The sequence below is a fragment of the Lissotriton helveticus genome, chromosome 6, assembly GCF_964261635.1.
Source record: "Lissotriton helveticus chromosome 6, aLisHel1.1, whole genome shotgun sequence".
NCBI lineage: Eukaryota > Metazoa > Chordata > Amphibia > Caudata > Salamandridae > Lissotriton > Lissotriton helveticus.
The window spans coordinates 1,420,094,058-1,420,118,987 of NC_136067.1; the positions used below are offsets into that span (position 1 = coordinate 1,420,094,058).

Genomic DNA, 24,930 nt, shown 5'->3' on the forward strand with positions numbered 1-24,930 from the left:
AGAACACTGGTTCTGGCAAATCAGTAACAGATTGAGTGTAATCAGAAACATTCCCCATAGCCCAATACCCGCCCTAACTTCCCCTCCTTGCAACCCAAAAAACAGTACCAGAAGGACCCACACCCACTCCAACCCCCCAATCAGGTTGAGATACCACCCCGCCCCACCCCAGGAACCCACAACTAGGAAATTGGGAAACAATATTAAGTGAGGGAATTATCCTGTGAGGGCATGGCAGGGCTCAGCATACACCCCTGCAGTAAAGCAGGGTAGCCAAGCTAAAAGTGAAAGCAGACAACAGTCAGGAAAAAAATAGCGTACAGGTCACAGCATTTCAATCATTGTCACTAAGGCGATCAGTTGCAGCGAGCTGAGAGCTGGATGGTGAAGAGCGTGATGATTTTTCAAGTTTCTTAGCAAAGGCGAAGGCGTCTCTGGGTTCAGGAAATACAAGCATTTTTGCGCCCTGCCGGACTCTCAGTTTTGCTGAATACGCCAAAGAATAAGAGACATCATGTTTTTGCAAAATCCGCTTTGCAGGAAGGAATTCACGCAGGGCAGCCTGAACAGTGAGTGTGTAGTCCGGGTAGAAAGTGAATTACCTTGGTGATTATGTTGCCCATGTCGCGTGCTGCATGGAGAATGGCATCCCGATCTCTGAAATTTAGAATTTTTGCGATGATAGGGCGAGGAGGTAATCCGGGACCAGGGCGTGGACCAAGGGAGGGATGTGCACGTTGAACAATAAAAACTGAGGAAAGGACATCACTGAAACGTTCCTTGACCAGTTGCTCCACAAAGTCTTCCATACGGGCAATATTGGTGGATTCCGAAACACCAGTTATGCGGAGGTTACTCTGACGAGAGCGCGCCTCCAAGTCCTCATTTTTCTCCCGGATGATAGCTAGGATTTTGTCCATCTGCAACAATTTCTGATGATCCTGAGTGGCAGCATCCTCGGCGTCCGAGACCCTGGATTTGACGTGGAGAAGACAATTGTCATGGGAATCAACACGGGCCTTAACAGAGTCCAGATGGGCAGAGAGTTGATCCAGTTGGGTCGCAATGCCAGTGACCGTCGATTTTACATCCAGCATATTTGCCTTTAGGTCATCATCCCGGGCAGGAGGCGCGTCTATTGTGGTTGCAGGGTCACCACTGCCCGAACTAGCACCGTCTTGGCGAGTTGACCTGCTCTGATCAAAGGCAATTTTGGGCTGTTTGGGGTCAGTCATCCCCATGGCAGATGAACCAAGACAGCAGGCGCCACCAAGGAGCGGGGGCTAGGTGAAGTACCCAAGAGAGGCAGTGGCAAAGGGTACCGCAGGCTAGTCAGCAGCTAGGAAAGATCGCCAGATCGCCACTGAATGGGGACAGCAACTGATGGCCTCCAAGCCCGGTGAGCACTTGGACGGAGAAGTGTGGCCGAGAGCGTGGGCAACAAAATGTCAGCACAGCAAGTGAGTGCCCCACCGGCGCAACACCCCACCTGATCAGAAAGCCAGAAAGGGAGGCAAATGAGCATACTGAACTCCGCAATGAGGCTTGGCAATCTTCAAGCTCGAGCCTACCCCGCAAGGCCAGCGATGGCGAGGCTGAACAGGTGGCAGAGGAGAGCATTTAAAGTGCAGATGATCACACAACACTCCAAATACCTCCACCGTAGAAGTCAGGGAGGGGGAGAAGCTACTCAATAGGGACAGCGTCCAAAGAGCGCAGCAGATGAGGCACAGCCACACAACAATTACAGACTGAACAGGAGAAGTGGCAGTGTCACCAGAACTGGGAGGTAGCAACAGTCGGTCCCAGCTAGTTGTGGACGCTGTGTGATGAGGAAAGGACGTGGCAGATGGCAGAGGAACCAGGGAGGCAGCATAGCAGGGTGATACAGATAGAGCACAACACTCGAGGCAGATGGCAGATTAAATAACTGAGGGGCCCACAGGTCACCAAGAAGGGAGGTAAATCATCCAGCGTGAGAAAGGCGCCGGGGATCATAATGCGCGCCACACTGTACTCAGGCTATGCTGTAAGAGCCGCCCCCGTAGGAATGCCTGCATCAAAAGATTTCACCAAAAGACTGGAGGCTCCAAGATAATGCCGCAGCAAGTGTATGCCAGGCGGGCTCGAAAGATTCAGGATGGCAGCCCCTAGTCCATTCTGGGGCACACACCGACAGGCGCAGAGTGGGCCTCGGGCCGACGCCTGTCCGGTCAGAGAAATAGGGGAGTAGGCGAAAGGTGGGCTGCAGCAGTGGCAGAGGCCTGGGGTCAGGCACGACCAAGAGCGGGAGCAGCACCGGCCACTCAAAGCCAAGGCTGTGAAGGGGGGGGGGGGCGTACCTTGCCACGGGAAGAGGCAGCAGGCGTGGATGCAGGCTCAGGGCTGTCCGCACTGCACAGCGGCCCACAGCAAACCTCGGGCCGACGCAGGTCCGGCTCACAGGAATGGGCATCAAGCCCAACGTAGGGGGCAGCCACAACGAGGAGTCCAGAGTAAGCATCAATGGAGCAAGACACCAGGAATCAGGAGCGGTGGGGCTGAGGGGTCACGGGCTGCAGGGGGAGGCAGCAAAGGTGCGTGCGGGTTCAGGGTTCCCCGCACAGCACCGCGAGAGAGTGGCCGGGACCGCGCCCCATTCTGGGGCACTCGCTGCGGGGAGGCACGGAGGGAACACCACACCCGTCACCGGGCCCGGGCACTCAGAGCTGACAGAGTAGGCTCCAGAGGGAGCGGCAGCGGCAAAAGGCACAGGATTTGCTCTATGCCCGGGCCAGGCGGTACAACTCGCGGTCCTCCGACCCCGCCGTAGAGAGCCCCCGCGGCGATGGCACTCACCGGGTGGAATCAGTCCAGGATCCTCCGGTGTCACTCAGGCTGCACTGAGCCCCAGGCGACCCAGCCAGCCAGCCGAGGAAGATGGCCCGGGCCTCGCCGACCCCCGAGGTGCAGGCCCGGCGCAGCAGACGGGCAGCAGCTCTTAGCCCTTGAGAGACTCCGGGGAGCAGGAGCAGCACCGGGCGAAGCCACAGGTAAGAGCCAGACGGGGAACGCTGGTTTTAGATAGTAGAATAGCCGTCGTCTGCAGGATTCTGTCGGATATTGAGCTTGGCCGACAGAGCCCATTTAAAGTGCGGCCATGTTGCAGCCCCCCAATTTTAGAAGAAGTTTTAGAGACCAGATAATTACAAAATCAGACAACTGGATCAATACACCCTGCTGAACCAGGTGAATTCAGAGGGAATCATGCACTGTGAAAAAAACTCGAGGCCCTGTAGCAACACAAAACCAGTGGAAATGGGGAAAAATGATGGAGACTAGACCTGCCAGACCATCTGACTTATCAACAGTGACAAAAACTCAGCTGAGTCCAGCAAAATCACCCGAACTCTTTTTTCCTAATATGGAGTCTAGTCCAACAAAACCAAAAATAACAGAAAAATTCAAATATTTGAAAGACTCAGGGGCAGCAATTTATTCCAGCACTGGTAACATCACTGGACTCCCTCAGCCGCTTAACCCTATCATGGTAATAAAACAGCAGGAAAAACCGACAGAAATACCACTTAACCCCACTGTGCAGGCAAAGCAGTATGAAGGGCAGCTGGAAGAGTCCCATCTAATTAGAGAACAATGACTGGGGGTACTAAATAAGAACCCGAGTATCCTAGAGGATTCATTAGTAATAATCCTAACAACAACCCCTTATACACCCCCCCCCAGAGTAAAAGTGCATACCTGCTTTGAAAGAGTTCCCTCATGGACAGAAGCGAGCAAATTAGAACAAACCATCAAAGCGCATAAAAACATTGAGCTACAGGCAAAAGCAAAGCCCAAACAGGGTGCACACACTGACTCATTGAGCTCTTCTGTGAGTGTGGAGGAACTATCCTATTTAATTAATTGTCTGGAAGAGGAGGAAGCCAGGCGCAAGGAGGGATGAATGTGTTGTTGTTGGGCAAAGAATCCACTGAGGCAAAACCTCAAAATGGGAATGGGGCAGCCTTAGATCAGGGGGACAAAAAGAGGATTTAGGATGGAAATGAGTCTCCCTTGCCTAGACCTCCCTAAGTAGAGTGAGAAGGAAACATCTGCTGGCATGTCGGATCTGGCTAAAGACCTCACATACCCTAACACCAGAGAATAAGAAAATGTGTTTAACATATATGCTAGAGATGCGCCACCCAGTATTAGCATCAGCCCAACACAAACGGGTGGACACTGGGCCTTCTTAGAATACCGCACAGCTCCGGCGAGGCTTTAAATGACCAGGGTTATAAAATAGATATTCCAATTAGTCTCTTGAATACTCTGGTTATGTACACTGCAGGGATCAATGAGAAAATCATCAAGCTGAAGAGCCTGATCAGAAGAGCGGAAGCCGATACACAAGGGGCATCGCAAGGCTACAATTGCACACCTATCTTAGACAAATTGGCCATACTCCCAGAGGCCATGATTCAGCTTGTGGGTGAGCTAAAAGCAATTTAGCACAAAGAGATCCCATCGCTTTTGGAGACCCCACTGCCTGCGAAACAAGCCCCATTAACCTTTCGGGGGGATGTACAACGAATGAACAGCAACTGTAGGAACGACCCCTACAGTCAAAACTATAACCGATGAGGCACAAGTTGCTGGAGAAAGCATTAAACGGCTACAGGGTGAAGACACTCTGACAGAGTCAGACCATGGGGCTGATAAAACAATATCAAGCAACATATTGTAAATTTGTACCTAGCTCTTCAAGCCCAAGAGAAAGAAACAACTGAGCAGAGAGGATGAAAGGGTGAAACGAAAAACTCCAAACAGCAAGCCGGCTACCAGATTACGCTACCTTTAGACAACACGGTCAGGAACCACTCACAAAGTCAACTTCAGAAGAATTGGCTCCCCTTATCTCAGTGCCTGTAAAAGATCAAAGCACAAGAAAAGGCAGTGAGAGATCCACTTAACATTTCGTAGTAGGAAAGCATGGCCATAAGCTGACCCAAAATAATTCTCCAGAAACTGAAGCAATAACAATAAATCAAAACCACACTTTTACAGGCAGTTCACCCTTTGCCACTGGACAAACAAACAATAGCATTTACCCAACAATAATACTCCCAGAACGGTATACAACCGTTTCAACGCAACTTTTACGACAAACTACTTTTACAACGCAACTTTTACAACGCAGGATCCATTACAACGAATGTCTTTACAACGCATGTTTTTACATCGCAGGTGCCTTTACAACGCATGCAACGTAAGCATTGGTAAGTATATAATTATATAAAAAAAATATTTAATTATTTTTATAAAAATAAATAAATATTAATTAATTATTATATTTAAAAATAAAATATTATTTATTTAAACAAATAATTTATGTAATTCTTTTATTAATTAATATTTTTACATCTACACTATCCAGCACTTACCCTACTATTACACCCCCCTGGAGTTAGAATAGTAATTTTTACCCCTGCATTATCCAGCACTTACCCTACTATTACACCCCCCTGGAGTTAGAATAGTAATTTTTACCCCTACACTATCCAGCACTTACCCTACTATTACACCCCCCTGGAGTTAGAATAGTAAATTTTACCCCTACACTATCCAGCACTTACCCTACTATTACACCCCCTGGAGTTAGAATAGTAATTTTTACCCCTACACTATCCAGCACTTACCCTACTATTACACCCCGTGGAGTTAGAATAGTAATTTTTACCCCTACACTATCCAGCACTTACCCTACTATTTCACCCCCCTGGAGTTAGAATAGTAATTTTTACCCCTACACTATCCAGCACTTACCGTACTATTACACCCCCCTGGAGTTAGAATAGTAATTTTTACCCCTACACTATCCAGCACTTACCCTACTATTACACCCATTATTTTAAAACACATAAATTATTTAATAAAAAAATATATATATTTATTTAAAAAAAAAATAAAGTAAAATTTAAATTAAATTAAATTAAATAATAATAATTAAAATTAATTACATTAAAAAAAATTATATACTTACCTATACTTACGTTGTAATGGCATGCGTTGTAAAGGCACCTGCGATGTAAAAACATGCGTTGTAAAGCCATTCATTGTAATTGATCCTGCGTTGTAAAAATTGCGTTGTAAAGGTAGGCGTTGTAAAAGTATGCGTCGTAACGTCATACATCCTCCCAGAACAGATGCATAAGGAGCAAAATAAGTCCCCGTCAATGGAAACATCAAACCATGGCTGCAATTACATCTGCCATAATGGCAAATGACCTAGAATGTGGGCCTGTAAGGCCCGCCATGGAAGCAAACAATCAAAAAGAAGAAGATAGTCAACTTTTACATCAGAATGGAAGAACACAGCTTGAGAGCGAAGCAGTGGCAATAAGCATGAAGGCAATTTTCACTGATACCTCTGCCCCAAACTAACCAACGAAGGAAAATCTCCCTATATGTACTCTCAGGGACAGCCTCTAAAAGTCTATGGCAATGACTCAGCAGGAGTAATGCAAGCTCTTGAGGGAAAGAGACCACTCTGCGAAATCACGAAGAGTTTCACGAACATTCTTCTGCCAAGAACCAGTGCGATGAAAATGTGGCTTAAAAAACAAACTGACCAAATCAACCACTTACAAACTGACCAAATCAACCACTTACAGGACATTAAAAATCATGAGGGACAGATCACGATCATAAACGTAACCTCGCTGACTACTAGAACAAAGGAAGCACTCGATCTAGCAATGAATCAGCAACTTCAAAGACCTGGGACTATCTTTCCAGTACCATCTGAGACCACCCAAGCCCATGAAACACAGGCTATAATACACAGGGCAGGGGTCACCATGCTATTCTGTCTGGACTACATCTCAAAAGCCCCTTTGATATTTTAAACACAGGCTACATCCTGAAGCTCACCCACTTGATCCCATCCTTGGGGAGCGTAACAGCAAAGGATATTCTAGCAATTGAATTCATAAACCCCGTCCCTGGATATCATAGTGAACACACTAGAGTTATCTGGAGCTCTGAAGAATTGACTCAAATGGTAATGAAAGAGGCAGAGATCTTTAGGAATTTGGGTATCTCACTCTGGAGCTCTGAAGAATTGACTCAAATGGTAATGAAAGAGGCAGAGATCTTTAGGAATTTGGGTATCTCACTCTGGAGCTCTGAAGAATTGACTCAAATGGTAATGAAAGAAGCAGAGATCTTTAGGAATTTGGGTATCTCAATATATGCTCCCAAGACTTGTGTGCCCTTGAACAAACCCATAACGAAGTACCCGGGTCATGTATGATGATATGAAGAGCCTACTCGGTGTTAAGGAATGCCAAGAGTAAATCACCGGAACAGTCCTCACATCCAGTTGATGGGCCTACACAGGCACTCTTTCAACACAAGATCATTGAATTGGATTGTTAGCAGGCACACTAAACATGACCAGGAACCTGCAATGGCAAAGAGAATATAAAAGCAAGAAGGACGGAAACACAGTAAGAATATTCTCCTGGAATATAAATGGGCTTGCCAGCAAACTGGACGAATCACAGACCATGCTGTATCTATGCATCTCTCTTTCTCTATCATTTGGTACTTTTGCAGGAGACCTGGGTGCATGAATCTGTGCCATTGAAAGGCTTTTCAATCTCTTATACTCCTGCAACCGAAGCCCAAAGAATGCACACTGAAAAGAGGGCCTTGCGACATCTATTCAAATGGAGGTCAAAGAACTTATGAAGAAACATGAGGGGTTGCAAATTATGGAATTTGCCATAAAAGCATCTGACAGCCGGATGTTTACTACAGTAATAGTGAACATATATATCCTCCCTAGCAAGAAAGCAAGATTGGAGCTCTCAAAAGCTGTGACAGAATAGCGGATGAGCCTAAAAATTGAGCCTAGGAACATCTCTCTCATAGTCTCAGGAGACTTGAACATATGTCTGATGGGAGCCTCATTATCCAACAAGGTCTTAGCAGCACAAGACCAAGCCTAGGGCATACAGCATCACAAAAGCCAAAAATGGCATAGAAATGACAAGAAAGGTCAGTCGTTCATAGAAACCTGGAAAATCTTGGGCTTAGGGTTCTGAATGGCCGCTTTGCCGGTGACCAACCCCCAGGGTTACCATATCACTCCAAAACAGGAGCATCCTTGATTAATTAGACCTTGATGGACTCATCCTTAATGCAATATTTTGCTTCACTTTGCTTTGAGAGAGAAGATCGATAGCAGCCACCGCCCACAGGAGATAGTCTTATTGATCATCCCAGTAGAACATGAAATATCATTCCGAATAGGAAACTGCATCTTCTATAATCAGCAATAAGAGAATTAAATGGATGCCCACTTCCTTGCAAATCTTATTCATGGCACAAAGGAATTATCCTACACCTCAGATGAAATGTATTATCCAGTGAGGAGATGGGAACATTTAACAACTGAATATGTGGGCCTCTTTGCAATAATAGTAGCTACTCATTTTAAAGACCCTGGATATACTGATAGCCCCATGGTGGCCTGATGAGAAATCATCATATCAGGGAAATAACAAGGCAAGCAAATCAACTTTGGAGAGAAATACAGAATTATGGTAACCAGGTACAATTTCAGGCCCACAGCATAAGTATAGGCAAAGTAATCACACAATTGAATAAGGGTGCTACCAAGTGAGAAGGATAGGTTACCAAACTATCGCACACGTCCCAAAGAAAACTCCAGGAACTATAGAAACTATAAAGTTCTCACTGAGCACTCAACAGTAAAGGTGTAAAACATGAGTTAGGACACATATATGTCAGCAAGTCCAAGTATAAAGAATCTGGTCATAAAGTAGTCCTAATCAAGTTGAAATCCACTCGATAGATATCCTGAGGTAAAGATACACTGGGGCTCAATATTCAATCCAAGCCATAATTCCATGTCAGATTTTATTGGTAATTCTCCATATCAAATAATGTTCTCAGCAGCCAACACGTGTTTCGTCAAGCATTGAAATAATGCACCTTTGACCTCTCCTTGTTTTTCTCCTCCACTGTCTCTGAATCTCACCCCTATCTCCCGATTCCCCATTCTGATACGACGGACCTCCTGTAAAAAAGATGTTTTATCTGGTGTGGTAACAGTACCCAATTCAACTACATCCTCATTTTCACTTGTAGAAACTTTGGAGAGCACTGGGGAAAGTCCCAAGTGACTTAAACCTCTGGCGCAACACAAGGAAAGCAAAAACAGACTAAAAGCGGAAATGGGAGCTATTGAGAATCAGCAACGAAGCCTTCTGGGCAAAATTGCTCTGTGACGCAATAAAAAGCAATTTGGTTAAGTTTTGGCGGCCAGTAAACAGCACCAATAGCTCCTTACCACGGGTTCCAAGCTCAAATATTTCAAAAGCTCCTTGGGCCAGCTTCTTAATCTCGCATTTTAACATAAGGGGTATAATCCACTCAAATAGAATGCAGTGTTTATCATTAGGACCACAGGTAATAATCCCAAAGCAGCAGCCTTGGCTCACGTTTTATGGAAAAACTACTGAATACGAAAAAGAGCAAGAATAGCCAAACAGAGAAAGAGAGTAATGCTTTAGGCCAATTATTTTGAATCCCCAACCTTACCATTATCTGGAAAGCCGAACAGAACGTGCGTTAACAAATAGCGCACAGAACATCCAGAAGTACATTTCTAAATGAATCAAGAAGGGGCCCGGGTCCAAATGGGAATTTGCCAAGCAATCTTTAAGGAAGAACCAATAAACTGGGCGGAGAAGCTGGGGCCACTTTTCAAGTTTGTTCTGTCCAGCGGCAGAGTCCCCGCCTCATGGAAAGGCTCAGTGATGGCACCAATATTCAATGGGGTAGACAAAAACAAGCCACAGAACTGCCTCCTAGTGGCATTAATTGACAACAAAGCTAAATACTTTGCTGGAATCATCCTGGAGGAACTGCAGTGTTTTGCTGAAGTACATCATATTAAACCGCCAAACCAGACCGGCTTTACCAAACGAAGAGGGTCTATAACTAGCATCATGGTCCTCTCCTTGCTAAGTGATTTCGAACTGTCATACAAAGACTACAAATCTGCATTCGATAGGTTTAGCCACAGCAAACTATGGCAAAACCTTACAGACTAGACTATACCAAGTGGCCTTCTAAAGAAATTGAAAATGCTGCACACAGACACATGGATCAGGATAAAAATGTCAAGCACATAGAAGCAAGGTAGTAGCAGGGAGCTAATGAAATTCATTGGGAAGATGGTCAGAGACACTAAAGCACTTTAGTAAACTTTCTTCCCTTAGTTGGATCCTGGAAAGAACAAGTCCGAAAAGAAACCTTTGCATCATAAAAAGCAATTTCACTCAGACTGGCTCAACTCTGCTCCTACTTTGTGAATGTGGATAGATCAACACCTTCCTATTATAAGAACTGAATTTTAATGGATAACATGCCAAATGTTTGAAGTTACTTTTAGAAAAACCAATGTAATGATTGTGAATTAATGGTTTTGTAGTAGTGAATAAATTGCATTGCAATGGTTTTAATTAACTGAGCAAATAAACGTTGAAACTTGAAAAAAAACTCCCTCTCTTGCGCTGGGTAAATATCTGATGCAGGAAATAAGTGCTGGTGCAAATGCCCCCCCTCCCGGCAACCACCGGCTCATATTAAGCACTGGCGTTCACAGTGGAATTCAAGTAGTATATATTCAGGAGAGTAGGCCAAGATGCTAATCCCAGTTCTAAATCTTCTAGCACTTTTAGATCGTCTTGATTAGAGCCAAATATCGTGCCCATTGTTATCCCGACATCTAACTCCACCAGGGCCCATCTACCACATGCGTCGACGAGTCTCTGTTTCGCCTGCCCTATTTTATTTCTGCCTAAAATAGCAACCCCTCTAATGTTAGAAGTGTGGGAGGAGCAAGCCAATACTGCCCTTACTGAAATTAACCCCATTTTGCCTCATGAGATATTCGTCTCTTAAAGACAAATTATGTCAGTATGTTAAAACTAAGGTCAATGGACAATCAATATTTGCCCGGCGGTATCGCCTCTTTAACCCACAAAATATTAACCAATGAAGAGGCAGGCGCTGGAGACTGGAAGGCAGGAAACAAGGTTTATTCTCTCCGGAGGAGAACACATCAGTTCAGACAGCCAGTATCGTCACGAGGTGCTCTAACCGCATCTCTGAGGCCTGGCCTCTTATACACAGTTAAATGAAGTTTATTGCAGGTAACACAGTCTTGTAATGCTTTGAAGTATGAAAGGACATCCTCCGAATCTCCCCTACAGGCCCGTTCCCACACACATTTACAGTTGAAGTCCCCACCCCGGTCACAACAGGTGATGATTACCGCGCAGCTGGACATTCCGCCGATTCACGGAATGTGGGGGTTTGATCGGATCTCATAGGGTGGGGGCTTTGATCAACTCGGGGGTTCTTTGATGAGGGAAGCTTTCTACTGTACGGGGAGGGGCAATAAACAGTATCGGCAGAGCTAGGTGTCGGCCTGGGAAAGAGAAAGACAAACGGGCACACAGGAAAGGGGGGTTTGTATCAAAGGGCCTGGGACCATGAAAGGAATGAAGGGAGGTGTCGCGCTGGGAACAGGATGGGGTTCTGAGGCAGAGCTGCGCTGAAGAGGGGTTTATGACTCAGGGCATGTGAGAGCGGGGGGGTTGTCAGCGTGCGGGCTTTGCGAGGGCGAAGGGCTATGCTGGGGGCCAGTGGCGTGCAGAGGGTGGTTCTGATCGAGGCACCTAAAATGGCGGGTGCACACGACAAAAAGTGTGGCATCAGGGGAAAAGGCAAGATGGCGCAGATAATGTTTACCAAACCGTACTAATTTTCCACATTCCTCCCTTTAACATATCCAAGACATCTTGCTGGCCTATTTCCTATCCATGTCTACTGTGGCGGTCATAAGTAAAGAAGTAGGAACCCAGGTGGAGGAGCTATAAACATTACATTTAAAATCTTTCGTCTTAGGAGGCGGGTCTATTGATAAACTCGTTTGCAGGAAAGTCATAGTAATGCAATATCGGGCAAAAACGATTCTGTAGTGAGGGCATTGAGCACATTTCATAGATGCTTATAGTCATTCGGAATGTGAACTGATAGGTTATTACATATGTAAGTTCTGTTCATATTTGGTTGGAGCATAATCAATACAATGGTGGCTGGGAGAGAAATGAGACGTAGTAAAAACGATAATCAGAGGCGCCATTGTTCGAAGGGGAGGTCCTATTGTCATGGACCGTTATTAGTGAGTTCTCAGCATTCTTTGTCGTCTTCTGTTGGCACGGTGGAGCGAAGAGTCCAGCTCTCTTCTGAGCTCCGCGTTGCAGGGCATGATCTTTTCCTCGCTTTCCTGGTCAAGAAGGTCCTTTTCGCCCTGTGTCCTTTGGAGTCGATTGTCAAAAAGTTTGGGTGGAAGAAGAGTGTGTGTAAGTAGTCCATGGGGTAGGTCGGAGGAAAAAAGGGGGGATGGAGCAGGGCCAAATCGGGAACAGACCAGGGGGACGGAAAATTTCAGGTAGGCGGGTTCATGACCGAATTCAGAGAGCGGGGACTTTTCGGCACACGTTGAACATTTGAGCAGGGGCATCAGGTCAGCCCTTTCCTCTCATTTTGTCGGAAACAGTGCCTCGTCCTGTAACTCCTTTCTGTCGCGGTCTCGCCTTGGCCAATGTCGCAGATGTTCCACGATCTGTAGTCAGGCCACGTGCTCCCACATCCGGTCTCTCTTTCCTCCGACAGCGGTACCCTTAAATGAGTTTGAAAAGACAGTCTTTAGAGAATTGGCAGAGGAAGGTAATCACATAAGTCTATTTCTCTCCCAGCTCCACGCAAATGAGAAACATCCGTTACATTGGGGTTCACAACCATCATATAAATAATTGATGATGGGCTCGTTGGATTTCCTATAACTTTCCTTCGTAACTATTTCTTTGGTGCTTGTTGGCGTTACATTCATTGTCGTGGTACGAAATCTGGTGCCTATTCATCGTATTTTGTGTATTACAGTTACGTCAGATCTTCTGACAGAGACCCACCTTCCTAGTACGTGCCTTACAAAGCTATACCGTTCTCCAGGACTTTATATTTTTCAAAAAAGTGCAACGTGCTATCACCATGGTCTGATGGGTATCTTTCTAAGGGACGAACATAGGCTAAACATTTTTCCATCCTATAAATGCATCCTACCTTTCAGCTAAACATTTTACTTTCAACAGGGTTAATTGCAACGATTTCTTCATTTCGACCTAATCTTTAACTTCGCAAACATCAGTCTAGTTCCTACATAGCCTCTTACAACCTTATTACTTTATTAAAAAACCGGGGTCTTATGGGAACAACTAGGGACATAGCAAACTGTGTTTAGGGACTATCATCTTGCTTTGTGTCATAAGGGCGTTATTTAGCAGAAGGCCACAGTTCAGTTGGTAAGCGTTCAGTGACATTTCTCGAATTCTAAAACTCCGTAGCTTGCTCACCAACAGATCATTTCTAGGAACAACGGCTGGCCTGTGTTAGTCGTAAGTCGACCCATCTCTTACAACAGGGGGTGAGGGACATTTTTAAAACTCTCGTCCGGGGCAGCTGATACAAAACTGAGGGGGTTCTGGGAAGACGGGGATGTTTCAATCACTTTTTACTGTTCGGGGATTGCGACAATTCGGGATGGGGAAGGTCGCATTATCCTGAGGCATTTTCGTTTTTCATAGAAGCCGCTGACATGTAGTTCCCTTATTACGGGCCAGATTAGGGAACCTTAGTCGTCTTACCTGTCCTTTCCCGTTTGGCCAATTCTAGGTTTCATCAATATTTAGCAGAAAGGAGAGGTAGTGACACGGCATCAGGGTGATTATATTTAAGACAAATTTTGTGCAAATACTTGCGGTATTTGGAGCCAATTGGGGGGTGCACTAGGGGTGGTGGTTTGCCAATTTTGGTGCTAGTCGTTCGGAAGAGTGAGAGTGTGGAGGGGAGAGAGAGAGAGAGAGAGAGAGAGAGAGAGAGAGAGAGAGAGAGAGAGAGGGAGAGAGAGAGAGAGAGAGAGAGAGAGAGAGAGAGAGATGTGCAAAAATAGGCTAAATAGTACACGTGTGACATGGGGGGTGGCTGTGTATTAAGATAGGCTATTCAGCGCATTACACAACATAAGACATTACGGGTCCGTGTTAGAATTTCGAAAACATGCAGTTTGGGACGGACGAGCATTAGGTAGGGTAGAGGGGGCATGCATTGAGTAAAAGACACCATTGTATCGCACTTCTCGCACTCTTGGTCCGCCGACTAGTCAAGTCAGCGCCTCAGTCGCACAAAAACATGTTCTCATAGTTTCAGACATACGTGACACGTGTCCATTCGCAGAGCACGGATTAGGGGTGACCGTGTTTTCAGACATATGTGACACGTGCCCATTCACGCAACACGGATTAGGGGTGACCGTGTTTTATCATATTATACAACTTATTAGCTCTTTCGTTACAAGAGCAGTTTGTGGGTGTGCTTAGGGGCCATCTGGCAACGTTAGTCCGCTTCGTGTATCAGACATGGCGGGGCTTCAGACCTTCACCATACCTCGGTCGTGATCTCCAGCGTAACCTGTAGGGGGAGGAAAAGAGGGGGAGGGAGGGGGACAACATTTGCGCATTTCAAATGCATGGGCACGAAAGTTCTTTACTTACCTCATACTCGTCTTGTCTCCTCGGGATAGAATCCCTGGGGTCTTGGTTTCTGAAGCCAGGGGGGGGGGGAAAGGGGGCAGTGTGTCCTTATAGGTCGCGTGTAGGGAAACGTTAAAAATCAGGGGCTCTTAGTGCGGGGTATCTAGTTGGTAGATGTATCTAGCTATCGGGGCCCTTAAATCTTTTCCAATGCTGTGATGGTCTAAGGCATACCAGCTCTTCGGCCAACTCTGTTCCCTAGTACCTTTGAGTGTCGTACCTTCATAACGTTCTATCATGTACACCGCTTCACGTTACCCGTCCTCAGAAGTCGAGGTCCTTCTCCATGCGTTAGTTCCAGAGCCAGTCGCATACTTGGAGGCAGAGTATCGTGTCTTAGATTCGATCCTCCCTCTGGAGCTGAGCAACCATCTTCTAATAACCTTAAAAAGAGAACAAAGCAGGGTGCCCGAAAAAAAAAACTCTCCCGCTGACCCCACATTTTTCAAAAAAAGCATGCAATACCCATTTCATAGTTCGGAAAACCTTTATTTGCACAATCGTTCAGCATGTAGATATGACAGTGCAATCGTATTTGGCCGGGCACGGCAATGGCTAAAGTGCGTACAGTAGGGGGGTTATTTTGCAGTATTGGGAATATTAAAAATATTAAAAAGGCTTATTCATTCATTTGCAGGGGACTAAAATGTCTATCGATAGTTGAGGGATCAAGGGGCATTCATTTCATAGTTGGCAGTACAGTTGGACTAGTTGCAATCAAATTTCCTATATGTATACCGTGGGTGTGTGTCGTAAGCGAGGTTATGTATCGGCTACAATAAACATCATAATAAATTGTACATTTGAAAAAAAACACTTTTCACGGGACCCTTTTACATGTTCGTCGAGTGAACCCTCCCTCTTTTTCGTCAAGTGTACAAAGGATCATATACATATTTCAGAACATCGAGTCTTTTTAGCTAAAAAACACCACGAGGCGTTCGCAAGTTCTCATTGATTCCGGCGCCATTTTGGGCGGGGCCGGGTTAGTCCGGAAGTAGCATCAGAGACAAAATGTTTCTCATAACCGGCGGTTGGACCAGAGTCCTCTTCGGCAGTTCAAACACTCGTGCTAACAGAAGGGGTGGCTATGTCGTGGTTATTTTCGTTAGCGACCAAGGCAGTCGTTCCTCACCGGGAGCCGGCAGGGGGCCGAGGGCTCCTGGGACTTTTGCAGAATCTTCAAGGCTGTGGGGATGCTGTCGGGAGTGGGGGCTCGTGCCCCGGTGGGCAAGCGTCAGAGTTATATTGCTGGTCAAAGATACTCTAGCGGCCTAGACCCGCCTTCCAGGGGGCCCAGACGCCATTTTGAGGCCTGCAGCAGCCGCCCTTCGTCGAGTCTGCAAGAGTGGAGGAGACCTTTTGGAGTGAAAGAAAAGGAACTCTGTGTCGTAGGAGCAGGACATTCGGCTAGGGTGCAGCTGTGGCGCCCCCACCTGGGGGGGCGAGGGAGACTCGTTCGCGCCGTCTCCCTCTCCCGGTGTACCCCACGCTGCTCTCTTTCATGGGCATGCATGATGGCCACTCCACATCCCGTGTTCCTCAAGTCCCATGTCCAGTGCTGCGGAAGTATGGCCACCTGCGGTGCATGTTCGGTGCTGTGCGAGTATTGGCGCAGCCGTTGCATGTTCGGTGCTGCGCAAGTATCGGCACCGTTGCATGTTCGGTGCTGCGCAAGTATCGGCACCGTTGCATGTTTGGTGCTGCGCAAGTATTGGCGCCGCCCGGCTGGAGGATTTCGGTGCCGGGCCGGGGGCTGGGAAGCCTCCTACCCGGGGAGGTGGGAGAGGCTCGTCCGCGTCGCCTCTCCCTCCCAGCCCGACCTGGACTAATTTTCGCGGAGGTATGTACAAGACATCCCCCCCAGAGTTGTCGCAGCCATTATTCAAGAAAAAAAGTGGCGCCTGGCGTGTTGCTGCTGCCATTACGGAGGAGAAAAGAAAAAAATGTCCCGTCCGTCTCTGGGCCGGGCTTCCGGTGGATGTCGGCCGGACGCCCCTTGCTCTGGCCCCATGAACGGGTTCCTTGGCTCATCGGCTGCAGCCGGATCCAGTTGGCCCCAGTCCCCGGCCATTGGTGGCCGGGCCGGGGGAGCATGTGGCGGGACTATCTGCAACTCTCACGTGCCACCGCGGCCGGACTGGGAGAGAGAGGAGGGTCGAGGACATAGACATTCCCCCCCTTACAACTCTCCAGTGTGGTCAAGGCGATCCCCTGGCTGGGTCCCGCTGGCCCCTGTCTCTCCTCCGGCTCCACCCTATGCTACGATTTCCTGGCCGACTGTTGGCAGCAGGACCCGCCTTATATGAGTTGCTGCCGGCTGGGCGTAGCCGCAACCCTGCCCCACCTTGGAAGTTTCCAGAGTGGGGGGAGGGATGTTCTGCTGACTTTCATTTTCTACAGTTTACCGTTCCTGTTTCTAACGTTTCCTGTGGTTAGGGCATTAATAGGTGTTATTATTACGTATTGTTATTGTTTCTTGCTCGTTATGTTAAATAAAAGTTCATGTTCATCAGTGGCCTACTGATTTCGTTTTCCCATTCCTTTCTTCCCAGGTTGTTTCATGCTAAAGCTTCTGATAACAGAAGTTAAGTAACACGGAAACACAGGCAGAGGGATGACGTAGATTCATGCATCACGTACACACACACTCAGACGGGGAGACAGTACAAGTATTATATACAAAGACCCAAGACAAACATAAAACAGTTATTGGCCATAATTATCTTTTTCTGTATGCTGCGCATACTTATTGTTCTGAGTTCTTTTTACCTGTTTCTTGTCTTTTTATTCGTTGGCTGCCTTTTTCTGGTGGCTTTGATTGACAAACCGTTGGTGTCAAATGGAGAGCAATGGGGCAGCTTTTAGTTATATGCCTATAAGGATGCGGAAAAGGAGGTAGGAGGTTTTCAAATATTTGGCAGTATCCCTAGTCCTCTCGGCGGAGGATACTCGTGTAACCCTTACCTCGAAATACCCTAAACTTTTCCCTACTTGGCTAAACGTAAGAATGCTTGATCACGTGTGTACATTATTCTTTTTGCTTTATTCGGGGTTTGTCGTGGTTAATTTAGAGCTAGACTGGGTTTCCCGTCTTAGCGTTGTTTGATCTATGAGGACTCGAACATGTCGCTGAAATCGGCCTGGCGAAATCTGTGCCATCGGGCATAATCGAACGTGGTGGTTTTATCTGGCCTGTCCATGTCGGTCTGATTCATCTTTGTCTCGCGCCTTTTCCCTTCCTGCCGGCCTGTTATTCCTGTCGGCCCTCTGCTCCTACTCTCGTTCAGTAGAGTCGGACATTGGGCTTTCCAGTGCCCGGCATATTTACAAAAAGCACATTGGTTTTGCCCTAAGTCTGGTCGCCCTGTGCGCAGTGTCGGGGGATTACTTTCGGGTCGTTGTGTCCTGGGGTGGTCCTGTCGATATATTCCTTTACCTACTCTGTCCTCGTCTCTTTTCTTTCGTTGCATTGCTTCTTTGCGCCACATACCGAGACTGTCGAGCATAATAGGCGTTGTCTTATTATTACGAAGGGCTATTTCTAACGTTTCTATTTTATCAAGATCGAAGGATCCTATCAGTGGCCACTGTTTTTCTTGATTTTCTTTGGTATACTTGTGCCACAGTTTACTATAGGCTATGGTAACTAATCCATAGTTTATGAACATGTCTTTGTTAGGGGTGCCTTCCAGCGGAGCTAGATGATCCACCTCTAATAAACGGTCCGGGCTGAACCAACTATCGACCAGTGGGGAGAAGACAGACATGACGGCTCGCGAAGAGGACAAAAAGTCAGCACTGCCTATCTTATCACTGCGCGCAAAGACTAGACAGAATATTTCTATTCTACGTTGTTTGCAGGCAGTGAATACCTCATGAACCAATATCAAAACAATAAATAAACGACCAGTGGGAAGAATAAGTAGATCCGCAAAGGTCTGCGTCCTCTACCCTTTCACTATCTGCAAAGGGGAACCTGTTCTTTCCTGTTTGTAGACAGAGAATCTCCAGAAAACAATCCACGAACAGTAGCTCGGGGTCAAAAAACAGTTAATCAGTGTGGGAGAGGGAATCTCCCGAAAACAATTCGTGAATAAATAATCAATCAGTGGGGGAGAAAGATAGGCACGCTGGCTGCGTTACTTATCCTTCACTGTTTGCAAAGAGAAAGAGCCTACTGTTTCTCCGTTTGCAGACAGTGAATCTCCAAATAGGTCAACAAAGAGTAATACTAGTATTTTCTGAACAATTAAACAACTATTTCGCAATTCGTCGTGTCTACACGACCTTACCCGGACCGTATGGACAGTTTCTTATCTTCCGAATCCAGCGCCCGATCGTCCTCCTTTCCTCGTATTCCTCGCGGCACTCCTGATGGTTCCCAGTCAGGACCGTAGATCACTCGAGAGAGGTCTGTTCGGAGCCAGTGAAGTTCGGATGATCGGCTGCCAGACGAGGGTCTATTGGGCAAGAGCTCTCCCGATCGTTGCAGTCGTTCACTCTGTCGTCAGGACCTCTCCCACTGGATCCACGAGTCACTGATGGGCCCCACGCTTGGGACGCCAATTGTTAAAACTAAGGTCAATGGACAATCAATATTTGCCCGGCGGTATCGCCTCTTTAACCCACAAAATATTAACCAATGAAGAGGCAGGCGCTGGAGACTGGAAGGCAGGAAACAAGGTTTATTCTCTCCGGAGGAGAACACATCAGTTCAGACAGCCAGTATCGTCACGAGGTGCTCTAACCGCATCTCTGAGGCCTGGCCTCTTATACACAGTTAAATGAAGTTTATTGCAGGTAACACAGTCTTGTAATGCTTTGAAGTATGAAAGGACATCCTCCGAATCTCCCCTACAGGCCCGTTCCCACACACATTTACAGTTGAAGTCCCCACCCCGGTCACAACAGGTGATGATTACCGCGCAGCTGGACATTCCGCCGATTCACGGAATGTGGGGGTTTGATCGGATCTCATAGGGTGGGGGCTTTGATCAACTCGGGGGTTCTTTGATGAGGGAAGCTTTCTACTGTACGGGGAGGGGCAATAAACAGTATCGGCAGAGCTAGGTGTCGGCCTGGGAAAGAGGAAGACAAACGGGCACACAGGAAAGGGGGGTTTGTATCAAAGGGCCTGGGACCATGAAAGGAATGAAGGGAGGTGTCGCGCTGGGAACAGGATGGGGTTCTGAGGCAGAGCTGCGCTGAAGAGGGGTTTATGACTCAGGGCATGTGAGAGCGGGGGGGTTGTCAGCGTGCGGGCTTTGCGAGGGCGAAGGGCTATGCTGGGGGCCAGTGGCGTGCAGAGGGTGGTTCTGATCGAGGCACCTAAAATGGCGGGTGCACACGACAAAAAGTGTGGCATCAGGGGAAAAGGCAAGATGGCGCAGATAATGTTTACCAAACCGTACTAATTTTCCACAAGTAGCTATGGTTCTTAAGATCTCAGCGACCCTTAAACGCTTACTTCTATCAATGAATTCCCCTACATTGACTGAACAAATAGTGATTCTACCCATTTTTGCCTAATAAGTCGGGCAACTCAATTTTTCTCCCATCTTTAGTTTTGCTTGATAGAAACATTACTTACCGTCTTTTAACCATAATACATTCCGCTCTTTTATTTTTCTTATGTTGTTCCTTCTCTGAGCATTTATTCCCCATATTCCCCCAAAGCACTTTAGTAAACTTTCCTCCCTTAGTGGGATCCTGCAAAGATAAAGCCCGAAATGAAACCTTTGCATCATAAAAAGCAATTTCACTCAGACTGGCTCAGCTCTGCTCCAACTTTGTGTATCTGGATAGATCAACACCTTCCTATTATAAGAACTGAATTTTAATGGATTACTTGCAGAATGTTTTAAGTTACTTTTAGAAAAATGAATTTTAATGATTGCGAATTAATGGTTTTGCAGTAGTGAATAAATTGTATTGCAATGGTTTTAATTAACTAAACAGATAGGCTTTGAAACTTGAAACAAAACCTCCCTCTCTTGCACTCGGTAAATATCCGATGCAGGAAATAAGTGCTGGTGACCACCCACCCCACTCCCACCCCGGAAGCCACTGGCTCAAATTAAGCACGTGTTTACAGTGGAATTCAAGTGGTATATAATTGTTGCCATTACCCTCGCTATGCACCCTTGCCTTTGGCTCGGACCAGCCCATAATTGAGGGTGGAGAACATAATACCTATCAATGTCTATACAGAGGGGAAAAAAGGTTTAAATACTATGTAGTATTACTCAGCAGAATGCTGTTGAAATTGAATGCTTTAAATCCATCTTTATTAACATACATACGCCAGTACAAGAAAAACAGACACTGTTTCGCGTTTCATGTTTCGATCATGTAAGATAGAAATACCCATTAGAACAATAAACCTTATTTTTCATGATTTGTATGTATCAGGTAAGGAGTATTGACATTTCTACTTCCTAAAGTACTCAGTATTTTGAAATATAATTATTTGTTCCTTTATTTACATTTTCAGGCATTTCTTTAAAATAGATTTGGAGGCTGCACAATTGTACCCCTGTTATGAGGATGAGTGGACTAAGATTATTTTTGCTGATTACACCGTTACATACCCTGATCAGCCAGCACATAATTGGTTTGTGGTTTTCAGGTAAATTTTGAACACGTATATTGCGTACTTCGATTAATTGTTATTTTTATTTTGTTTTGTTTTGTGTGTTAAATCGAAATGCTTTGCAAAGCTCCTTATTCAGAAGATTGGAAACTACAGTCTTCAATCTATAGATGGATCAGATATGGGAAGAGCATTTCTAGCACCTACTTGTGGTGGTGAAGTGCTTTAAATTTGCTCCAGAAGAACCACCAGTGCTAGATCCAAGAATAATTATAATAATACGTCTAGTGTGCCTGCCAATGGGTGTCATGTTGCCTGAAATCATTAGGGCCAAACCTGGTAGAAACTTCTAAGCCACAAAATGGAATGTGAACCTTATCAGAGAAGCGGACACTGTTATGCATTTCTTCCTGTTCCGCTAAGTTAACCAACCATTGTGGGCAGAAGTGCTAAGAGTTAGATTGATCTGTCTGAGAGCCCTCACTCATCTCCAGGTGATTTTCCAGAGCCCTTCCCTGAAAGCCGAAACCAGACCTCATACATGTATTGGCATTTTAAACGAAACTATTATTTGCTATGCCCTATTATTCTGTAAATCAGCTAATAAGTATTATCATAATCAGTATTAGCAACTCGGAAAATGGAATTAATAAACTGATTAATGCTGACTACACCTCAATCATATTTCATTACACACTCCAAACCAATTAGCCTCAACCGTATCATTCGCTCATTTGCAGTTCAATTACTCTAAAGTATTTTATGCAGACATAACAGAACCCACTCACGTTTATGCCATCAAGCCTTAAGCGAGAAACCCATCGTTCAGCCTCCTTCTAGCAAGCGTTCCATCTGCTTTCCCCCACACCCTGTCACCTGTATCATTTATACCCTTTTTAATAAATGGGGCTCTGTGGACCAATCAGGAGAGTCCTTGGTCAGCTCCTGACTTGTTGCACAGCACAGTGAACAATTGCACCTTTCAGGTCTTAAGAAGTGCACAGCAGCTGCTGCTTGGTAAGGAACCATGCAGTGTCTCAGAGCACCAGATCCCAGGCTAGCAGGAAATGTAAGACACTGCACAGGGTGGAAAAATCCCTTTCTTTGGCTCGCTCAGGTAAGGAACTGAAAAATTGGGGCAATTGAGCACATTTAATGTATATATCTAAAGGATATGCACACTCTACAGTGTTTTTTACATGTTTACATTAAACATGGTTTATAATTTTAATCAAGAATGAGTAACGAACAGTGTCTGATACGTACAATTAAAATGCAGCATGTGCTATTGTCGTTGATTAATTAGCCACATGCATGTTAAGAGGTACTGGGTTGTTTAATGTAGAATGAATACTTACATTGGTGGCTTAAGATTTGTGATAATGTTTTTTTAAATGCACGTTATTTTTTGTTTCATTTTAGAGAAGTATTTCATGTGCCAGAAGACATGCTAGTAGTACCAAAGATGTACACCGCCATTCCTAACTGTTTTCTTCATGTCATCAATAATGACACTCATGAGGCCACTCCTACAGTTTTTAATAAAGTTGCACCTTATTTTTATATTAAGAACTTGGTAAGTCTTCTTCTGGGATTTTACCAAAAAATAATTGTCATTGATTGCATGTCTGTCTTGTAAGAATTCCGACGATAGGACTAAGAGGTAAGAAATATCACTAATTGCGAAATCTGTATTGTCGCACAGGGGTAAGACCATTCCATGAGTCCATGAGCCTGCATGGCGTAAGATCTTTTACCACTGCGGAATGTGTGTGCTTTAAGGTGTTGCATGAGATTGGGGAAGATGAGGGAAAGCAGAAGAAGCTAATAAGCTGGTTGATTAAACAAGAACACCACAAACCACTTTGCTGCTGTGTTTCAAATAAGAGCTGTATTTTTTTATACTCAACTTAAATATCTTATTTCATTAAGTTAATTCTAACGTTCGGGGTGGAGGCAATGGGCAGTCAAAGAGGAGACTTGAAATTGATCCTCCCTCTTAATTAGAAAAAAATAAGTTATCTTCTTTTCACCTGTTTGGTGCAAAAAATGTTTGTTGTGGGTTACTGTTGTAGAAACTATTATGTATGAGCCATATGAATATTGCAATAATATTGGCAACTTTTATTGTTGGGGGTCGGTGGTAGTTCACTCATAAGGGTGTCGGGGCTCTGCCCTCTCTATTTTGTGCTGTCTGGCACTCGCTCAATATTGTCAAAAAGGTGATTGCCTTTACCTTACTCCAAGGCAGACTCATGCAGTTTGAATCATCCAGACTGCCTGACCGTTGCTTGCAGCTAGACCTTGCAGATCTGTTTGTTGGCTGGTACCAACGCATGAGAGGGTGTGCACAACACATTGCAAGCCTGTGGAAATTGCAGCCCTGGCCTCAAGGCTTACTGATGAAGCTCAGGAGAGTGACTCACAAAGGCAGCCTTGGGGCAACGCGTGCTTCAGCCCTCCAATGCCTGAAGCTACGCGCCAACCATCTTGTCCCTCCATTTTTTCACAACTAGTTACAGGGTAAGGTCGCATCAGCGAGTCCTCACTACCCTCACCCCACCTTGGGATGTGTTAGGAAAGGGTGGATTGGAAATGCAAGAGAGGGATCTTCAGCTGGAAGCATGAAACTGAGAATGCACAGTACATCAGCGTAGACCCTACGTCACACAGTTGCATGCTTTATCCATTATGCAGCCTCCACCTCTCTGATACCTGCATCAGTGCTATGCTGATGCATGGGAATAGGTGCTGGCAGGAGGAACTCTGACTCATAGGTAGCGGTGCACCTGCTCGAAGGGCTCATGGAAAGAGCTACATTTGATTGGCACAGGCCGCTGAGGGTACGTAAAATATAAGACTCTCCTATGTTGTCTGTGTGGATGTGGTGATGTATGCGTGTGAGAGAATGTATTTTTGTGTCTCCTCTACTCAGCGCATTTCTATGTGTACACTGTTTAATTTCCTATGTAGCCTTTGTATTCCTGCATGAGCCCACAGTAAACCTGGCTCATGCACCGCAGGCTTCCATGTCCAGGAAATCTGAGGCAAACCTGGCTTCTCTCCGAAGCAGCCCATGAACCATTTATTTGCTAATGAAAATCTATAAATCTGAAAGAGACACGTTAGTATTAGATTCCTTACCTTAGAATATCCCCAGGCGTCAGACTGGATCCGGAAATTTTTGCGTAGCAGTACCCTTGCGAGTCGGTAGGCGTCGTCTGCGGCTCCGCGCCCGTCGTCGGCGTCGTGGGCGCCGTGATGACGTCGTCGGAGTACTTAGACGCCGCCTCCGCGTGCTGACGTCAGTTCTTCTTTTTTCCACGCCAGCAGCGCAGATCCGGAAAAAGTGGTACCTTAGTCACTTTTTGACTAACTCTCTTTTTGATCTTTTTGATCTCCTTTTTCGAGTCTTCAACTCCTATACGGTGCTGGTAGGGATGCCTGGTTTCAAGCCCTGTGAGGATTGCGACCGACTGATGTCGGTGACGGACCCTCACCGTCGGTGTCTCCACTGTCTCGGCGTCGACCACGACGACAAGGCCTGTTCCGACTGCCGGGCCCTGACTTCGAAGGCTAGACGGGAGCGTTCCCGTAAGCGGC

The 24,930-nt window shown here is 46.0% G+C and overlaps 1 protein-coding gene across 2 annotated transcripts in view; it reads left to right on the plus strand.

The window, feature by feature from the left end:
• The window catches only part of ADGB (androglobin), a 1,448,570-nt gene that overhangs the window by 1,009,075 nt on the left and 414,565 nt on the right, over positions 1-24,930 (plus strand). For both annotated transcript variants that reach the window (XM_078649209.1, XM_078649210.1), the window contains exons 24-25: positions 21,229-21,363; positions 22,750-22,903. In XM_078649209.1, the coding sequence (XP_078505335.1) occupies positions 21,229-21,363; positions 22,750-22,903 (289 nt within the window). The remainder of the gene's footprint in view (positions 1-21,228; positions 21,364-22,749; positions 22,904-24,930) is intronic.